Source organism: Xiphophorus maculatus, chromosome 19 (genome assembly GCF_002775205.1).
Source record: "Xiphophorus maculatus strain JP 163 A chromosome 19, X_maculatus-5.0-male, whole genome shotgun sequence".
NCBI lineage: Eukaryota > Metazoa > Chordata > Actinopteri > Cyprinodontiformes > Poeciliidae > Xiphophorus > Xiphophorus maculatus.
The window spans coordinates 4,337,875-4,358,596 of NC_036461.1; the positions used below are offsets into that span (position 1 = coordinate 4,337,875).

General features: G+C 39.1%; 1 protein-coding gene across 6 annotated transcripts in view; it reads right to left on the reverse strand.

Moving 5' to 3' along the window:
- Positions 1 to 759: 759 nt before the first annotated feature.
- Positions 760 to 20,722, reverse strand: part of LOC102237865 (protein quaking-A) — an 87,902-nt gene continuing 67,939 nt past the window's right edge. The window contains exons 5-8 of one of the 6 annotated variants that reach the window (XM_005801088.2): positions 12,887 to 12,974; positions 10,606 to 11,037; positions 7,378 to 7,452; positions 760 to 4,225 (exon numbers count right to left, since the gene is read on the reverse strand). In XM_005801088.2, coding sequence (XP_005801145.1) covers positions 4,209 to 4,225; positions 7,378 to 7,452; positions 10,606 to 11,037; positions 12,887 to 12,974 — 612 coding nt within the window. In that variant the 3' untranslated portion in view covers positions 760 to 4,208. Of the gene's footprint in view, positions 4,226 to 6,423; positions 7,453 to 10,605; positions 11,038 to 12,886; positions 12,975 to 20,722 lie in introns of those variants that run through there. The other 5 variants (XM_023352975.1, XM_014469551.2, XM_014469550.2 and 2 more) reach the window with 5 other exon arrangements.

Below are 20,722 nucleotides of genomic sequence, written 5' to 3' on the forward strand. Positions count from 1 at the left end.
TAGTTATAAAAAAAAGTTTAGTTATGAAAAAACTAATCCTTTGTGCCACATTTAACATTTTGCATTGTGTGAAAATTATGCTGGTAAATAAAATGTCTCCTTCTGCATCAACCACCTGTGCAGCACTGCAAAAACACAAAATCTTACCATGTATTTTTGGTCCAGTGTGTCATGCCAATATCTTTGTATACGTGAAGTAAGACAAAACTAACTTGCAATTAAAGAGCTTGTTGTAATGCAATGTAAATAATTCTGTAAACTTGACAAAAAACTAATAGTTTCCTTAACAGATTATTTCACTTCACACATAGGAAAATGTTTGGTTGTAAGTGAAATAATCTGCTAGTGAACCTAGTACTTTTTAAAATAAATATTAAGGAATTATCAACAAACTCTTCTACCTTGCTGAAAAGCTACTTGTAAGTTAGTTTTGTCTTAATTCAAGTGTAGTAAGATATTTGGACTGGAAACTAGACTAAACATACTTGGTATGATTTAGTTTTTGCAGTGTGGACTGACCAAATTTGAATTATTGTTGAACAAAATCAGTTAAGAGCCACAAATGGCCCTCGAGCCGCACTTTGGACACCCCTGAGTTAGGTTGTGTGTGTGTGTGCATATGCGTGTGTGTCCCCATGTGTCGGTGAGTAAAAGTCGTGGCCATACGCTGGTTTTAATCGTGTTAGTCCGTGAACCAGACCAGGGTAATAACATTCATGAAACAGGTTAAAAACACAAGACAAAATATCAGCAAGTTAGTAAAATTCTTACTAAGAATGTTTTATTAAAATAAATGCCAAGAGGTTAATAAGAAAAATAACAGCATACACCATGAAAACTAAATGCAAGCATGTAAAAATACTTATGACAAGGAAACTAATAAAGTCGCTAATGAGTTAAACAAGCTGGGAGTTGGCAAGAAAAACAAAAATCTAACAGAAGAAGGCAAAACTCCCCACAGGAGACAGGTTGAGATGGAGAAGAGGTGGTGGGAGGGCAGGGGGAGCTGTGGGTTTCATAAAAATTAAGAAAAAAAACACTCAGAAACATGATTAATATACATATAAAATGAGATTAGAAAAATACATTATAAACCTGTAACAATGGCTGTTAATTACATTATCATACATGTAGTAGGCAGGCCAGAGAGAATACGGTAGGTATAGAGTCAACCTTTCACCTGATGGACTTATCCAGCCTTTCACAATGACACAGCATGGTGGAACATTGCAGAGGGGATTTTCTTAATACTGTCAGATGCTGATTTGCCATCTCTTTCTCCACTTTAATATTGCATTTCAATTTAAAATAATAACACTGAAGTAGAAAACAAAAAAGAGAATAATAATAATTCATTGACCTTTTGGTGTAACAGCGAGAAAGTGAAAACAGACTGCCGACGGCTCTGCTGGATCCAAGAATTTCTCAATTTAATTTTTCTTTTCACCTTTCAGCAATAAGCTGTCAGTCGTTTCAATAACTGGAAACTATCTGACTGTGAAGCAGGTGCTTGTTTCATTACCCAGCGCTTCCTTTGTCCATTAGAAATCTCATTACTGTACTGATAGTTTGTTGTCAAATTGACACAGAGATATGTGGACCGGATGACGCTGTTAAAACAAACACTTTCCCGTTCGTTTCCCTGAACGCTGCGTATTTTTCTCAGCTCATCATCACAGCATCTCATGGCAGACTACTTGGTTGCTAATGGCAGTTCAATTTGTTCAAGATACAAAGTAAAAAAAATTTTTTAAAAAGACAATAATTCATATCATCAATAAAATCTAAATTAAAAGAGATTGATCTGCTCGTACAGCAGAGTAAAGGGCCATCAAGTGAAGGAAAAGAAATACTTAAAATCATTTTCAGGAAGACAAAAACCATGGCACATATTTTAGCTGGTCAAAACGACTGCTATTCTTTTTGCATAGAGTAACTTGGGCGGCGCCACGGTACGGCGGCGGAGGCCCAGCTCGACTTTTTCTGAGTGTGTAACACTTGCCGTTCCTCTCTGCGCCATCTTGGTGGGTGCTGGATATCCTCTTTTGTTTTTTTTTATTATTTGTTTTATTTTAAAACACAACTGGAATACTAAAAAACAGAAACCACTGTTGATAAGGCACTTTGATTTGATCCTGTCTCGCTCTGATCTCCCATGGTTCTGACTGCTTTAGTCTTTCCTTTTTCCAATTAGATTCCAGGCAACTTTTCCTCACCCACTCGCATTCAGTTTTCCTCCGTCGGAAAAATTTTTTGTTAATTTTTTTTATTATTATTATTTTATAACTGCAAGTAAAGTATCAAAAGCTAAAATTGCCAAAAATAGATTGATTTTTTATCATCTCCAGCACCCTGTAAAATTATCTATTTTTTGTTCTCATCTGTATTTTTATATGCATTGACAGATATCTACATTTTTATATATTTATAGATATTTATAGATATATATATATAAGACGTATGTATAAAGCAATTTGAACAGGCAGGCATGGCTTTCACATCCTATTTTTTCTTGAGATTAAACAAAGGATCGTGGGCTCAGAAGCTGGACTACCATCAGAGGGAGGTGTGACACATTGTGGATGCACTTATGGATGGTTTGGCATATGTTAGGTTTCATTAGTAAAATAATTAAAAGAATAATATGCAGAAAGGTCAGGATTATGTCGACCTCATGCCCCAACTTACACACACATAACACAGAGGACAAAAATTAAAACTAAACGGAAAAAAAGGAGAAAACAAATCCACTGTAGTAGGAATAAATCTGCAGAAATTGGCCAAAAAAACAACAAACAAAAACAATAAACCCCTTGCTTGTCATGAGTGTCTTTTCCCCTGGCACTTCACTATAATCGAGAAGCATGTAATTTTAGTGTTAATTGCCTGTTTTGACCTCAGGAAAATAAGAACAAATAAAACTGAGCGGGAAAGGGTAAAACTCCTGTTTCAGCTGAAGGCAGGCACCCAAACTAAAAATCACAAAGAGAGCCCTCTGCCAAACAGATGCATAACTGCAGATATATTAGTCACTGAAAACCCTTTGGCTAAATATGCACACAATACTTTTTTTTGTTTTAATTGTTGTGATCACAGCTCAGCTAACTCATCGAGATATTCTTCTAAATACATCAGGCACTGGATAGTGGATGTAGTGTGGATGGGGCCCACGTCCCCGAAGCCTCACCCCACGTTCGCTGTAGTATTAATCAAAAACACACACACACACGCACACAAACCCATCAACCCAAACTAACCCCTCCCATCACGCCTTACGTTTTCAGCCTCAAACGCTAAAACTCTGTTCTGACTTCCAGAGATAACCACCTGCTTTGTTTCAGTGACTGAAGCTAATTAGTTCAATCTGAACTGAAAAATTAAAAACAATAAAAGTGGAAAAAAAAAAGAAAAGCATTAAATCAAGACAGGGAAAAAAACATAAATCATAAAAAAAGCTCTTTTTGCAATCATTTTAGCCATGCTTTAAAAAAAATAAACGGACAGGAAGCCATTTAGAGGGGCACACCCAGAATGTGTCAGCTCATAATTACAAGCTCAACAACTGAAATACATGTTTGGGGGGGAGGAGGTTGGTAAAAAAAATGACAGAAATTAAACATGTTAATGCAAGTGAATGTTCCCGTTCCTTCCGTTTCTTTCTCCGTTGCGGCAGACGGGTCTGAGGGGCGGGCGGGGCAGGTAGGGTGTTGCTAAAGGAAGGTTCTGGGGCAATTTGTGGGTGATCCCTTCGAAACCAAAACGGTCTGCGTCTCAGACTGGAGATGGAGAGCGAGTGAGGTCACCTAATCAGAGTAATTAAAGGCGGGTGGGTTCGGGGGTTCTTTATTGCTTTATAATTCAGTGCAGATTCATGAGTAATACCACAAGCAGATCCGCCCGGTGCGTGATTCATGAGGAAAAAGAAAGAGAAAGAATGGGAACTGAACTAATGAACAGAGGAAAAAAAAAAATAAAATGAATAATCCACAGCTGTGTTGGTTTTTTTTTGTTGTGTTTCAGTGAAGAGTCTGCGTTGGTTTCTATCTTTTTGTCAGAACGTGTTAGGGTAACTGTATGGGCAGGCGCCTCTCTCTCTGCCACTTGCGTCCGAGAGGCTAGCAAAAGGCAATTACCAGTTAACTGATCAGCAGGCAGGCTTGGGGCGGCTCGTCATTGGGTGAAGAGTTCAGAGGTCAGAAGGTCATGTGTTAGTTGCCGGTGGCGGCTAGGTGGTTAGAAACAAAAACAAAAACAAACAGAAACAAAAAAAGATAGAAAGGATATTAGTGTCAGCAAGAAGAGACTGGAATGACATCATTTTAACAATAAAATGAATGCAATCTCACATGTGGCCCCTCCCAACCCGCTGCTATGAGGTGAACCTAGCCTAAGCCACACCCCCTGAATCAGGTCGCTAGGCGGTTGGTTTAATTTAAGCGCACACTGCCCCCGAAACCACAAAACAGAAGCAAAGAAAAGCCGAACCAAAAAAATTAAATAAATAAATAAAAAAAGACAAATTAACAAAAATCTAGTGTTTTAGTGTCTTTCACAAACAGTGTGATTAGTGGTAAGCTGATCAAAATAACTAGTTACGAGGTGCAATAAATAGATGAATCAATGCTTTCTGATTCTCTCTCTCTTTATTTCGCAGTATATTTTTATAGAATATAAATATACACAAAACCATAAATACATTTGATATAAAATGTTCCAAATATAAAATGACAGTACCTCGTGTACAACTGAAATATAAAAAAAAAAGTATTTAGCTTTTTTTCTCAATATATTTGCAATACACTGCAGAGAACGCAAGCTACCTCAGCTAATGTCTGCGCGCGTCTATCTTTTCTAGAAAAATAATAAAGAATTTTAAATCCCGCAGGTGAAATGGTGGCTGGCAGCAGCACAGCTACTTGTCTCTCAGATACAGGATAGAAAAGCTCCCCCTTTGTCTCTGCTCCTTATGAGCAGAGGAGATAAATGATGGATAGGAGCAAGCTTGCTCCTTTTTTTGGGGGGCTGTAATTTCACATCAGAGGAATGTCATTCTACATATTAAACTGCCTGCAAACTATTCATCTCTTTTAGCTTCACAGCTGCATGAACCGAATCTCTTAAGATCGTTTTTGCCTGAGCTTTGACTTAAACACACACTGTCACTGTTCAGTACTACATGTAAACAAAATGTGCATACCGCACTCACCCATTTAGCAGGTGTGTGGATGTACAAGTGCATCTCAATAAATGAGGATATAATTTATTTCAGTGATTCATTAAAAAAGAAACTCATCTAGCATATTGATTCATGACACACAAAGTGACATACTGTTTATTTCTGTTCTTTTAAAGACACTGCTTACAGCTTATGAAAGCCCAACATTCAGTTTTAGCATTTTGCTAAATAAATTAGCTGCATTTCCATTGAACATATAATCGCACAAGTTAACATTTTGAAATTAAATCCAACTGATGGAAACACAGCAATTTTGAAAACTCTCATTTTTTGACAAGTTTGGCTCTAGGGTGAGATAGTTTTTTTGGCCCATATGGAAATTGGATTATTTCACAAAACTGCAATGGAAAATCTTTATTTAGATGAGTCACATGATCAACAACTGGATGTTGCCTCTAGCACAAAGAAGAAGACGACAGAAAGTAGTACAGTGTCATAGTGCGGCAGTTTTTTATTGACTTATCGCATGGACAAACTTATTCACGTGTGATTTTAATTGTGTTTTTTGTTTAATGTAAACACAATGCGAGATAGTAGTTTTCAAATTGACAAATTTTGTGCACATTTGCAATGGAAACGCAGCTAAAGACTACAACCTACCATATTAACAAAGTTCAGTGGAAGAAAAACGTTTGGCAGAATGAAAATCCCAAACCAGGCTGAAATAAAATATATACACAGATTACGTGTAGCCTTAATATTTGCCTAGCAGATAGTCACTTTACTTATTTGAGGGTTAGCCACAATAGCCATTGCCAATAATAAAAAAATTCAATGGAAGAAAAAAGTGTGGTAAAAAACATGCTTAAGAAGCACCTCCAAAACTATCAAAACCTGCTTTAGTCTCCATTTTACCACAGCAGGTAGTTTGCCAGTAAATTAATCTGGCCTAATCTCCGTGGAGAACCCATGGAGCATCATCAACAGGAAGACAGACCCAACAATGCAGACAAACTGAAGGCCAATATTAAAGCAACCTGGGCTTCCTGAACACCTCAGCAGAACCATGCTATGCTGCATTGATGCAGTAAATCATGCAAATCACAAAGTATTGAGTGCCATACTGAATATACAATTACATGCTGTCAGTAGGCTCACATTTCTGTTTTAAAATGCTTACCGACCAGATGTAACATTTAGTTTTTTGGGGTTTTCATTCGCTGCAAGCAATAATCATCAACATCATCAGAAATCATGGCTGGGTGAAAAATCGATTTAGTGGATTACTCAATTTTTTTTTTTTTTTTAACAATGCAATTTTTGGGTTTTCAGAGCGATGTCAGAGCTCCCAGGTCGACCATTTTGTTTGACAATCGTGTTTTACAACTTCTATGTATTTGAAGTCTAAGGATCAGGGCCAGACTACGATTTTTACAAGAATAAAGTTGTAATATTGTGAGAATAAAGTAGTAATTTATAGAGAACTCCCATGTGAAAAATAAAAAATTAAAATGATGAATGTTGAGCATCTTGAAGTTGTACTTTGGTATACGTCTTACATATAACACTTAACAGAAATATTAATCATTTAACATGTCAGCATCAAACTATTATCCATAGCAGGACTTTGAAATTATCTCACAAACAACTGTCTGTTTTAAAGAAAAGCAAATTCATCTGGTCATGTCCGATCCTGATAACTAAGCTTTTTTCCCTCATTAAAATTTTTTTTTTTACTTCTTTTCCTAATAAAATTGCTAATATTATGACTAATTCTCATAGGTGAACAATAAACTGCCCAAATACTCTGTTGTACAAGTCACTGAAAAGATGATTGAAACAAGGGCCATTAAAATTGTAAATCGGATCTGGTATTAAAACATCTGAGATTTTATTTTTATGCCATATTGCCCAGCGCTACCAGAAATAAACACTGAAAATGTGTCACTTTGTGTGTAATGGATCACTGTAATAAAAGGCTTTAAATTTCTAATTTTCTTACTAAAATAAATTTTTTCAACAATATTCTAATTTATTGAGATTCTCTGCATAGGGCCGGTAAGGTGGGGGAGGAAAACAAAGAAAATAGTACAATACAGACAATGTACAAGTTTCTGACTAAGGCAGTGAGGCATAATAGGCATAATATTCATATAAATGCATCAGTCAATAGCAAAATGTAGCTAGGAGACTAAACTGACCTCTGTCAGCGGTCACAATCCTTTGGTAAGGATGGACCCGCGTGTCATGCCGTCTCACTTTAGTAGCCATTGCACCTAGATTGTAACAGGTCCACAAGGTTAGAAACCGTTCACTTTGAAGAAGGAAAAAAACAGTCATCTTTTACAGTAACAACATTCACATTTCAACCATTAGGACTTATAATGCTTGGATTACACAATACAATTAACATAATACAGATTATGGTACATATACACAACACATATATATATCTTTTTTTTTTCTTTTTACAAGTAGAAAAACTTGGTAGAAAAAAAATAATACATCTTTTTGGAGATTTGCTTTAAAAACTGTATAACTTAAGTATTAAACTTCCACAGTGTTCAGAGATATATGGGGTGGTAAAGAGTAGGGGGTGCTGGGCTGTCTACAGGAATAATGTGACTCTCCCCGTGGGATCCAGAAGGGAACCGAGAGAAATTTGTCTCTTTATTTTGAAAGGTGGGGAAATCCAATCCAGCTCTGATGGTAATTGAATCGTGGCAGACACCACCTGCCTCTCCACCTCTCCTTCATTTTCTCCTTCCAGCTTTTCACCATTTCTCTCCTGGTCAATCTGCTCACTGACGGCACAGCCAGTCATTTTCCACCTATATCTGTCACAACTGATTTTCCCCCTGCTGCAGAGGTTGACACGGCTTCATATGCATGACACAAACAAACTGTTTGCGTGTCGCAGGACGTGCAAGAGTTATTTAAAAAAGTGATGTGTGCAGGGATTAAAACAAAAACAGAAAGTCTCCCAGAGAAAGCACTGGCATATTATTTGAGGTCTAAACTCAACAAGATTGTTGTTCTGAAACTGTTGCGACAAGTTGGGGTTGTGTCTACATATGTTTGCAGAGAATCTACAAAGTCTACACACCCCTGGAAACAGGTTATGCTTCTTTTTAAGTAATGATACCAAAACAAATAATTTCACAACATTTTCCACCTTGAATGTGGCTTTACATCTTTCTAACACCAATATAGTGTCGCCTTTACTCAGCTCCCTAAGTAGTTTAACAGAAACTCACACCTCGAGATATGCAAACAAAACAATGCACATGTTGGTATTGTTGGGGACTCATTTGGATCATCAGTGTTAAATGGCACCAAAAGAGAATTAAATAGACATTTGGGCCAGTGCTCTGTTTGAAATCAGTGAGATTGTTTCTGATAACTTGCAAGGCTGATACTTCTTGGATCAGAGCTGAAACGATATCAAGATAACAAGAGATATCCAGCTGCAGTCATTCATAACTCTCAGAACCTTTACTAAATGTTCTCAGTCACACCTCCATCCACAAAGATATCATTTTTTTGTAGTTATCAAAACCACCATTGGACATAATCCAAACTCCACCAACTGTGCTGAATGCCAAACCCTACAGTTCACATCATCAAAAGATCATCATGTCCACAATGAAGCATGGTGATGGCTGTGTAATGCTTTGCGCCTATTCTTCTTCATCTCATGCTGAAAATTAGTCAAGGTGAAAGGAATTATGAAAAGCCCAAATTCAAGTCAATGTTGGCACAGATTCAGTAACAGGAAGAGGAATTTCCACTTACACCTGGGTGTCCAAGATGAAAGCACAAAAAATTCTTTCCACAAATAAACTTCTCGTGCCTTTTTTATTGTGTCGGCTCAATGATAAACTAAATGTGAAAGACTTTACCGAAACACACAAAATAGGTAGTGTACAAGACCCAAAGCACACAACTTGCAGCACGGCTCCAAATGAACAAAAGAAAAGCTTCAACAGAGGAGGACTGAAGTCTATAATGGCCCGGCCCGGCCCAAACACAGACCTGAAGAAGGTTGTGCAAAGGAAATGTTCTCTCAATCTGACAGATTTGGAGCATTTTTGCAAAGAAGAGTGAACAAATGTTGTCATGTCAATACCTCAAAGCAAAAACACAGAACATAGCACTATAATAAAATTATTTCCATACTATAATTTATTATAGTATGTAATAAATTACAGTATTATTCCAAACTGTTTATGACCTGTTTTTCACTGAAATGATTGATCTGTGTCTCATTGACCAGGGGTGTGTATACCTTTTATATTCACTGAGCACAACTCTAAAGAAGCCGACGACCTGCCAGTGCCTGGATACAGAACTGCATAAAGTAGAGCCACATCCGTGAGAGTGTGTGAATGCGAGAGGTGTGTGTTGCTGAAGGCACCGATCGATAGTGTGAGTAAATAAAATGCACTAAGCTGGTGTAACCCTGCAAGTCAAAGAGAGAAAAGCCAGTCAGCTGTCCCTGCCTGTTCTACACATGTTTCCCAGCGGCACCCATGACGCTCGGGTCAACTCAAAAAAAACAAAAACAAACAAAAAACGCACACAAAAAAAAGCTGCCGGCATGAGATCTTAGAGACATTAGAGGAGTTTGTGTCAAATAGAGATCCGCACAAACTGACAGAGGCTCTTTTGTCTCAACCTGGGAGCAACATTCCAACAGTCCTTAGAACAACATATGCTGCACATGTCAGAATATTCAACAGATGTCTCTTTGGTAGCAGATGTGTTGAGCTTTAAGCACCATTGAGAATAAGAATAATATGTGGAGCTAAATATTTAACTGTCCCTTCTGACAGAAACTAAGGAGGATGTCAGGTAAAAAGTAGAGAAATCTCAAGTTTAACAGGGGTGAAGCTAAGACGATGTGAGGATGGGAGGGGGGAGAAAAAAGGGCATACTGGAGGAATTTAATGAACATCCCCAGTGGGAGCGAGAGAGGGACCGTCTCTAGGCATCAAGGCCTGCCCGCGGAGAACAGCGCGCAGAAATGATTTCAAAAGCTGCAGAAATCCGAGGGGATCTGCCGCCAGACTGAATATGCCTCCAGGCCAGTGCATGAAAAGGTTAGAGAGCAGGCTGCATGTACGAAAGTGTGTTTCTGTCAGTGTGTCTCACTTCATACTGAGGCAGATTCTGCTATAAACCTTGCAGAGAAGAGGCGATGTAAACCTGAGAGCGGATTTGTTTGGCCAGAGAGAAACTAAAAACAGTGAAATAAGCTCACTTTTGGAGTAAAAAGAGACTTCAACAGCCCAGCGTTCACACTGTAACGTCTGTCCCCCTTTCAGTATATTGCAGTGTCCATATGAGCCATCACCAAGAGCTCCACCAGCACATCCACCCTTTGAGTTTTATCTGTTTTTATTTTCAGGTGGTCACAACATATTTACCTTTCAACAAGTCCTGACTGTGGCTCATGGTAGCTGCGTCCAGCACCCCGACTCCGGGGTAAAACAAGCTGCCCTCCTGTCCAGGCTGGCTAAAGTTGGCCGCTGTACCCAAGCTCCCCCAGGCTCTCTTACCTAGAACCCCACTGTGCTCGATGGGGTACTCCAGCAGCGAGGTGGGTGCCAAGGCGTAGGGGTACTCGTAAGGGGTGGTGTAGATTAGTCCGCCGTCTGGTGTGGGAGGCACCAAGGTGGGGGTGCCGTTGGGCAGCATAGCGGCCATCTGAGTGGGCCGGATGAGGTTCATGATGGGGGTCCCGGCCGGCGTTGGGGGCCGGAGTGCCTGGGGAGGCAACACCTGACCCGCGGGGGCCGCTATGAGGCGGGGGCCCTGAGCGGCCGCTGCCGCTGCTGCAAGAGAGAACGCAAGGGGGGCTGCCATAAGCAAGAGAGCAAAGGACAGGCGCAGAAAGAAAGAAGGAAGATCAAGTGCAGCGTGGTCGATCAATATTACAGATGGACAGAAAAAGGGTGGAAACACAGAGGAGGAAAAGAAAGGTGAATGGGAAGGAAAGGGGGAGGAGGGGAGAGGACAAAAAGAGGAGAGGAGCAAAAAGGAAAATTAGTCCATGCAATGATCATGGTGGTGAACCACAAAAGCGACAGTCTGTTGCAAAAAATCTTTATCAATACAACAAATCAACACAGCCAAAAATAAAAAATGAATGAAACCCTCCCCATACCAAAACAGAAAAAGCACAAAATACAGCTGTGACCCACTGGACGAGCCCCCATCACCACCACAGCTACAACCTTAATGGGAACAGTGAGGTACAGAAAACACATGGCAACAGAAATGACCGCAGACAACACCGATAAAAACAGCCACAGTAGAAACACTGTGGATTTACCACACAAAGGTTGATATTGCAACATATTGCTGATCAATTCAATTTAAATGGATTGTTAGCAGTCAGCTTCTGTTGGATGTGGAAAACATTTTTTAGCAGTTTTCTAAATAAATCAAGTGCTTCAGTGACTGCCGTTAGTTGCTTAGCTTAATGTAACACAAAAAAGAAACAAATAAATAAATAAATGCTTAAATTGATCAATTAAAATGCAAATTTCACAGATTGAAGCGCAAATGTGCAGAATAATGAACTCTAGAACCATTTGAAATGAAAACAGAGATCACAAAGAATCAAAACATGCACAGGTTCTGGGACTGGCTGGCGTAAAAGCTCAATGTTAATGAAACCATGTGACTGACATGCAGAATCAAGCGGATGAAAACAAGTGAGGAGGAGAATGTACAGGGGTCTCTCAAAAATTCTAAATATCATTAAAATGTTTGTTTATTTCAGTAATTCAATTCAAAAAGTGAACCCACTACAAGAGGGACACATTTTGAGTGCTAATTCAGATGATTGCAGCTTAGAACTAATGAAAACCCACAATTAGATTTCAGAAAATTTGAATAAAAACAAGGCTTTTAATACAGTAATATTGCTCTATTAAACACAATGCCCACCTACTGCACTGTAAAAGATCTCAATACTTGGTCTGGGGTCATTTTGCATTAATTCTTAAGAATCACTGCAAAACACTTGCTCAAGTTTCAAGGACTTACAAATGCATAAAAAATATACAAAGCCATAAAAATAGACTCACTTTTAATATTTAGCAACACACTACAGAATCACGCATTGGGGCGTGGATCTGGTCATGTGCTTTTATCTACCAGTTTTTCCTTCCACTCAATTTTCTGTTAATCTTGTTGGTTATCTTAATCCAGCTTATTTAGAGGTGACATATCCCTGAATAATAATTTGGGGTTTTTATTAGTTGTAGGCCATTACTGTCAAAATCAACAGATATAAACACTCATACATTTTGGCATAATGAATTGATTTAATGCATAATTTTCACTTTTAAAAAATTAATTACTGAAATAAATAATGTTTTTGATGATATCCAATGTATGGAGATGTATTTATGGATAACAAAGGGCAGGATGAATGGATAATTGTTGAGAAGGAAAGAAACATATAAAAACAGAAGTGGTCCTGGATGTAATGCAGACAACAATCTGATTGTTTAGAAAGCTTGTTAATCGTTTGCTGTGGTCTAAGTTAATGTGACAACATGAAAACACTAAATCTTGTTACAAATTAATCTGCTGTTAGTTCACAAGTAAGATGAACTTCTGGCCCGGTTACATATGGTGTGTGTTATGAAGATATTAGCCATGTATGCTGCCTACTAGACCGATCAGCTGACTTACGTGTTTTGACATTGTTGTCTCTGTATGTCCCGTTGAGAATAGCCAGCTCCATCAGCTGCATCTTCTTCAAATTGTCTTCACCCTCAGCCTGAAAGAGAGAACCAGACAAATATTTATACATTTATATATATATTTCAGCAACAGACTTCAGATCTAATCCAAACTAGAACTGAAACTAACAATTATTTTAGCAATGGGTTACTATATAAACTAATCTGATGATTAATCAATTAATCACATTAAAAAAACTGGCACATTCTGCATATTTTTCATTTAACTACTTAAGTCTTTTAGAAATATATTCATAGATTCAAATAAATAATTCAACTCTTAAAAAAATAAAGAGACCATTTTATTGCCTTTAGTGAAGGCTTAATTTTTGTAGCACAGGATGCATCTGCAGCTAAAAAATACTTCCAATACTTCATAGGGTTGGTTTGTTAATTATTTTTTAGATTAATTGGTTAGAAAAAGGTGCTTATTAGGAAATTTGGAAAAGGTATATAGTTTTTATACAGTTTTGGCTTAATTACCGCTATTGCTCTTTGAGCAAAGGGCCCTTTTTTGAGTCTGTATACCCCAGTTAACAATTAATCGATTACTAAATTAGCTGGTGATTATTTCAGTAATCGATTAATCACAATTAATAGTTTCAGTCTTAATCCCAACACAGTAAAGGAACCTACATGCCAGGCGTTTATGTGCTCCCATGGAGCCGCTGAATCGTTTCAACACGACATGTTAATGTTCTCTACAAGCACTGCCTGGACAGGGCTTAGTCAAACATGGATGGGGATAAGCTAAAGTGCCGTTGTCATTCCAGAGTGGCTTGTTGTTGCTAAAATGCTGACAGAGACATTAAGTGTGAGAATGCATATTCATAATCCATATCAGAATGATAATTACTGTAATTTTCTTTGCTCCCCTGTGCGCAATCAAACTCACAATAACCGCCCTAGCTAATGTCAGTCCTGTCAATTAATGTTTGGATAAATAAATACAAAAGCAGCAGCCACTGTCATTATTGCCAAATTAGGGAACTGAAATTATTCACGGAAAGCAATTAAGATAGCAACCTCCCGCCCCCCCACCCTCCTCCTAACACCCATCTCTCCCTCCGTCGCCTCAATCCCTCCCCCAGCACCTTGAAACTCCATTTCCCCCAGAGCTACCAGACACTCAATAACCATGACAACACAAAAGCCCCTGTAATTTCCCAGGTAGTGCATCATATTTAAGCTTGGCTGGTATGTGAATCATTTTCCAAAGTGAGGAGAACAAAAGCGTTAGCGGCAAGTTTCACTGACCTCACTCCAACCTAAAGTAACTATCGATTTCATGGCTTTTTTGTATCTTTTTGCTAAACGTTTCAATTCAAAAACGCGGACTGGCTGTTCCACCGTGCGCACACCGCATCTTCATGTGAACGCAACAGAAAGAAATAAAAGGCAGCTGACTCCGTTCCTCTATTCAGTCTCGGAGCAGAGGGCCTCTTCGACAAATTGGTAGTTCAGCAACAGCGTGTCGCATTCAGAGGATGATGAGGAAAGAATGGATGTGGAGGGGGGAAGAAAAGGAGAACTCAGAGTTAAGCCCTCCCGTGAGACCCCTCGTCAACACAGCCACAGTGAGAGAGAGAGTGACAGAGGCTGGTCTCCCCTGACTAAATATAAGGCTGCAGAGCTGTGTACTGTTTAGTCCGTCACACAACTTCCACTTAATAAAATAATTCTGCCTTCATTTCCTCTGCAGACATCTGCCTGCTTTCTTTTTACAGGAGCACTTTAACAGGGTATCTGTAGGTTTCAGAAAGTTAACTTTAAGACTTTTCAAGGCCTTTTTAATGCCAGCCTGAATGAACGGCTGAAAAATCGATAAAATGTAGGGGATGATTTGGGGATCCTACGGGCTCGTTAGGGCTGGCAACAGAAGCGAACCAGTGGCAAAAACAAACACTGTTCACCCAGTTGGTGAGACATCTACACTTACCCGTGATAGACATAAAAAAAAAGCTAGCTAGCTAGAAAAGGGGTATATTAGCAGCTGGCTACCAACCACCACGAGTCACAAAACACACTGAAGATGCCTATGTTCGCCTTTGCAAGATAAAAATGCCCCACAAGAAAAAGTAAAGCTACATATGAGATTATATTGGGCAGCCAGGCCAAAATTTAAGACTTTTGATTAGGCCGAGCTACATTTTTTAATGATTTTAAGGTCTTAATTTTAGATCAATTAAGTTAGGGATTTTTATGGATGTTTAAAATTATATTCCACACATATGTAAGACAGATGTATACATCAAAAGAGATAACTGATTACAATAATCCTAGTTAGATTGCATGTTTATAATATTTATTCATGAAAAAGTCCACCGCACCTTGACCACACCATTCTGTGTCTCCTCTGAAAAGAGTCAGCAGTTGTTTGAAAGTAGGTCATGCCAATGGAGAATAAGAAGTTGCCATAAAAATTCTGAACAATACATTCGTTGCTTTCTCAAGTTGATTTTTTTGGGACTACATTTATCTTTGCCATGGTGATGTATAAAAAGCTGCATGAGAAGAATTATGGCAGGGAATCTCTGGGTATCAACGAACACGAACCTGCTGCCCAATGGAAACGCAGAAAGAAACGGGAAACATCACAACAATGTTTTCATATTTAAAGCGTTGTTGGAAGAAAAAACTGAAAAAAAAAAGAAGCTCGGCAGCAGAAATGTTAGAGAAGCTTATGTGCATCTACTGTATGTGCATTTTATTATGACAGACGTACAGGTGTGCAGGGGTTTAACAGGCACACACAAAAAGATCCCAATCCAACCTACTCTGTATAGGTGGCAAGCTGCCTTTTGAGAGCAGAGAGAGACAAAACAGAGAGCAGAAAGACGGGGGAGCTCAGATGCTGCAGCTAGGATGAGGTGAGCGCTGCTCTGTGGAGAGGCTCAGCGGAGGGCAGATGATACAGCTTCATGTTCACTAAGAGTGTGCTAGCAAAGCCAGCCAATACAATTGGATTGAGCTTTTAGATCTGAAATAAGATAATTTATGACATGAAGTTATTAAACCAATAGTTCCTCTCTTATTTTATGCCATACTTTTTCACACTTAGAGTACTGGTAATCATTTTACCTATATTTCAAATTTAACGTTAAAGCTTACTGTAAAACGCTCTTCAGATGATGGATGTATAGATGGAAGGAAGCACAATAAATAGGTGGATAGGTGGATTATTGAAGAAATGATTTTACAAATGAGTGAATTGCTAAACTGATGTGCAGTCAAACGACTATATGAATAAATAGACAAATGGGAAAACAAATGAATAAATGTTAGCAGATCATAAATTGCTTGATCAGTGATTTGAATTTAGATTGGGCCTAAAAAAAAGTTTAACCTGATCCCAAAGTAAACCGACATACTTTTTAAAAAGCTTTTGCCGATTTTGGTTTTAGATCACCAGTTGAGTGATCTAAAAGTGCAACTTCTCCAGTTTTTAGCTTTTGTTTAACGTCTTCCAGCTCCAACTAGTCTCTTGTTGGGAAAGGACAGTTGCATAAAGAAGTGGATTTAGACAATGGAACATGTAAAGAATACAGAATTTTTTTTCTATCAAACAAATTAAACTCCGTTTTTCTAGACCGCACAAGATTCCTGTGAAACTCCCCCCCGCTTCCATCCAGTATTGTGATTCCTGGAAAGGTTTTTAGGAAAAGATGATAAACTCAAAGTGAATGCACACAGGATCATAAAGTAAACAATGATCCTGCCGACTCTGCTGTGGAGAAGCTGGGTTGACTTTCATCATGTTGCCTCATGTACGCTGGGCGGAAGCACAACTTTTACACCACCATGAAGAGCAGTTAAATGTTTAACGTCAACTTGCTCACGGTGTCGTCACAATTAACACACTTCTCAGTCAGCATGCAGAAGCCATAATATGTCAGTCACTCAGAGGATGGCGGTGTTGCGATCCCGCAAGAGTTTGTAATGCTGCGGCTGCTGAATACCTGGGAGAGGGACGGATGCTGGATTAGAGGACAAGGGGGATCGAGAGGAGGAAGTTTTAGCTTTTCCCTGCCGCTCACACATGCGTGCATGTGACAAACATATACACCCTCCTGTTGCTGTCCATCAGTGGAAAAGCCACTCAATAAAGCCGCTCTATCCACAAGAATCTGATTCAATCAATGAGGCCTATTTGTGAAATCAGCAGAGCGGTAAAAGCTATCAGAGACAAGCAAGACAGAGGGATGAGGGGAACGAGGGATAAATAGGAAGGGAAGAGGACGGAGATGAGCTCTAGTAGGTGAGCCATGTCCTACCTGACAAGCCTGCAATGAGGTCAGCTGACACAAACTACAACATTGTCATGTTTCTGTGTTTAGCGTAGAGGTCCCACGGCCTGGATTTGGATGCAAATTAGGTCCATCTTGGTTGGGTGATTATGTGTTAAACTGTATGTCTTTTAAACTGTATGGGTTCTAGAATATCTCAGAGTTTTAAACCTGTTTAAGAAATATGTTCATCAAAACATATTTGATTAATCATACCAACTTAAGTATAAATAAGTATAAAATGATCAAAGAACCCAATCTGAAAGATCTCACAGTGTACATGCGGTCATTAAAATCCAGTATGCTGATGGATTGTTGAGTCATCCGCGTCAGAAGCTATTGAAGAGCACATTACGGACCAATAACTATCTTTGGTGGAATTATTTCAATTTAAAAATAAAGAGAAAAGCAGGCACAACAATATATTTGGGAATATTTATTGTCTTCTATATCAAACACTTGTCACTTACATTCATCCTTATTTCAAAACAAGACTATGATAGTAAAGTTTTAGTTGTTTCCATTAACCAGATCAATCATTATTTTTGGTAGATATTATATGGAAAAATGTGGGAAGTGTAGAAGAGTAATAGAAAGTCAACACACTCAAAACTCCTGGCATGCGTCCATATTCTGATTAGAGTGAGACCCCTATATTTGCAGGGACTAAGGAGCACAACCACAAGTACTTGAGACTTTCTCTAAAAATGCTTAAAGCTACCAATTTTAATAGTTCAAACAGCAAATGTACACTAATACATTTTAATACACACAATGGAAAACATCTTAGAACCACCGCAGAAGCTTGGGCATACAGTCAATCAGTGCTAAGAAAATGTAATGGTGCTCTTGGGTTGGCTAAATAGCAAATACCAGCCAATAGCTGGTATTTGGTAGTTTAATTAGTGTAGAATTAAACCTTCTTATTTCAGCTTCCCAAACAAAATTTTCTTTAAAATATTTTTGATATACTTTATGGCAAATCAGGCAAATTTTCTGCAAATAATTTGGGGTTGTGTTCCAGAAGAAATCTGGAAACACTAAACCGCAAATAGGCGGAAGTCCAGCAGGCGATTAATGCTAAAACTGATAGCAGCATGGTCATTAATTTTGTAAAAACAGGTAAAAGTGTGTTTGGGAATCTCTCCAAGAAATCTTGTTGAGGCTCCTTACTTTGATGCCTGTTCTGACCCAAGCTTGTTACAATACGAACACATATACAAACTGCAGCTAAAGCCAGATTTCTGTTTATTGCTTTGTTCTGTAGGCTCGTTTGAAATACAACAAGAAACAGATGACTGAAAGTCTGTCTGCACCCAAACTCCCCTTCTGACGCTCCACTTTCAGGCCCTGTCTTTGCCAAAGCAACTGATGTAAACAGCCACTTGGGTTGGGTCGGCTGAATTCGCTCATGTTTATAGCCACAGCTGAGGGGTGGGGGGGATTTTTGCTCATATCTGGCGGGAGTGACTGTGAATGCAGCTGAGCTCAGAAAACAGAATGAAAAGGAAGGGAACAAATAAGTCTAGGAGGAGAAAAGGCCCACATAGCACATATAAGAGGCAGAATGAAAGATCATCTTTGAGTTAGTGAGGAGATGGAGAGATATATACAGAGAAGAAAAGGACTGCTAGAGAATAGGAGACAAGAAAAGACAGAAAGAATAGTGAAAGCCAATTTGTCTGCTCCCCAGTGGCCTGACACTGGCTAAGGCCTGCTTTCCTTCCCTGGCCTTGCTGCCCGTCATCACAAACAGACGCGAGTGTGCACGCCCAACCTCACAAACACACACACACACATTTCTGAGGTCTCAGCAGGGCCAGGGTCAGACTCTCTCCAAACTACTCCAATTACCTGAGCAGTAAACACAGCCTGCCCTGGCTGCCACCTGGGAAACAGAGGCTGTGTGTGCAGAGTCCAGAACGGGGAGAGGAAGGGAACGGAGGAGCGGCTGACTACATGTACAGGGCTGGAACTAGTGGTACCAGCGCAACTTTACCCCTCCTCCCTGTCACCGCTCCCCTTTTGGTTCCTTCCCAAACTCCAACATCTGGAGGGAAATGATTACTCCTGCCAAGCTGCCAAGACGTCTTATCAACAATTCCACACTCTCCAGAAGCAGAGGGTGAGAGAAGAGGAAGGAATGAGTACTTGTAGCAGGCTTCAAAACATTTCCACACAAAATAAATTACTGACAAGAAGTTTAATCGATTCAAGTCGACTAAAGCAAACTTGGAACATGTATCGCAAACAGAAATAAAAACATATGCAGCTAACTTTCTCCCGGCATTTTCATGGGAGAGACTGTAAATCCGACAACTGCACAGTAAATAAAGTCAGAACATGCTGCTAAACACATTCTTTTTCTTTAGGAATTACAGAGGAACCAAAACAAAAAAATTCATAAAAATGTATTTTCTATGATGAGACTTTCGATAATTCATGGGAGGGTAAAAATAGACAAATGAGCTCAAATTTTTTTTCTGTTCCCTTTAATAGACAGAACATTTAATGTCTGTGCTGGAGCACATTATGTTCATGCTTTTAAAAAGAAAAAAAAATCAGTGCTGTACTTTCAAAGGCAATTTTCTTTCCTCTGCCTTGCTCCTTAGCTTTTGTGATCATATCTACCAGGGGAATTAGGCCTCCACTGGATTTTCTTTTTCCACCAATGACTAACAATGCAATCTCCTGCAACTCTCCTCTCTGGCTTTCTTATACCTTCAGAGTCCTCATGCAAAGCCTCTTTTTCTCCTTTGCACACAGCTCTTTTAGTAGTGTGTGCCATTAGCCATGCAAAACCAACAACACACCGGCTCATTAGCATAGAAGGGAACCTGACTGCAGTCAGATTATTACAAACGTATCAGGGCTGCTCCGCCCCATTACTGTCAATCCTGCAGCTTAGCGAAGTACAGAACAGAGTGGCAGATTACAAAGTGAGGAATGAACTGTTCTAATAAAGCCTTTATTTCTGCATCATAACCAACCTCACTAGTGCAGATGCCTCAAACTGAAAAAGTTAGCTCTCTGCTGTCATTGTTTTCTTCTTCCTGCTTCACTGCTGCACCTCTACTCCACCTGCTATTTCCCATTGCTATGCTTTTCCTGACTTACTTTTGGTCAGATAACTGACAGTTAAACCTACAATTACCTTATGAATGAAAGATCACATGTGGGGTTGCACAAAGCTCTGTTTTCAGGCCACTTTCAATCAACACCTGCATGTTCCTTTAAAAAGAATGATCAAGTCTGATTTACGATTCAGTATTTGTGGATTTTTCAGTAGATCGTACCCAAAATTATTCAGAAAAATCCAGGCTATCTACATATTTGTTCGTAGCGCGTGTCCATGATATTTGAATAAAAATGAAGCTTTGGAACTTGATGCTACTTGACACACTACTGACTGGCTTTTGCAAAGAGAAGAGGAAGACAGTAGATATTACCTTCTGCAGTACTGATAAGATGGTTTCAACTATGTGTATTGATCGTGTTAC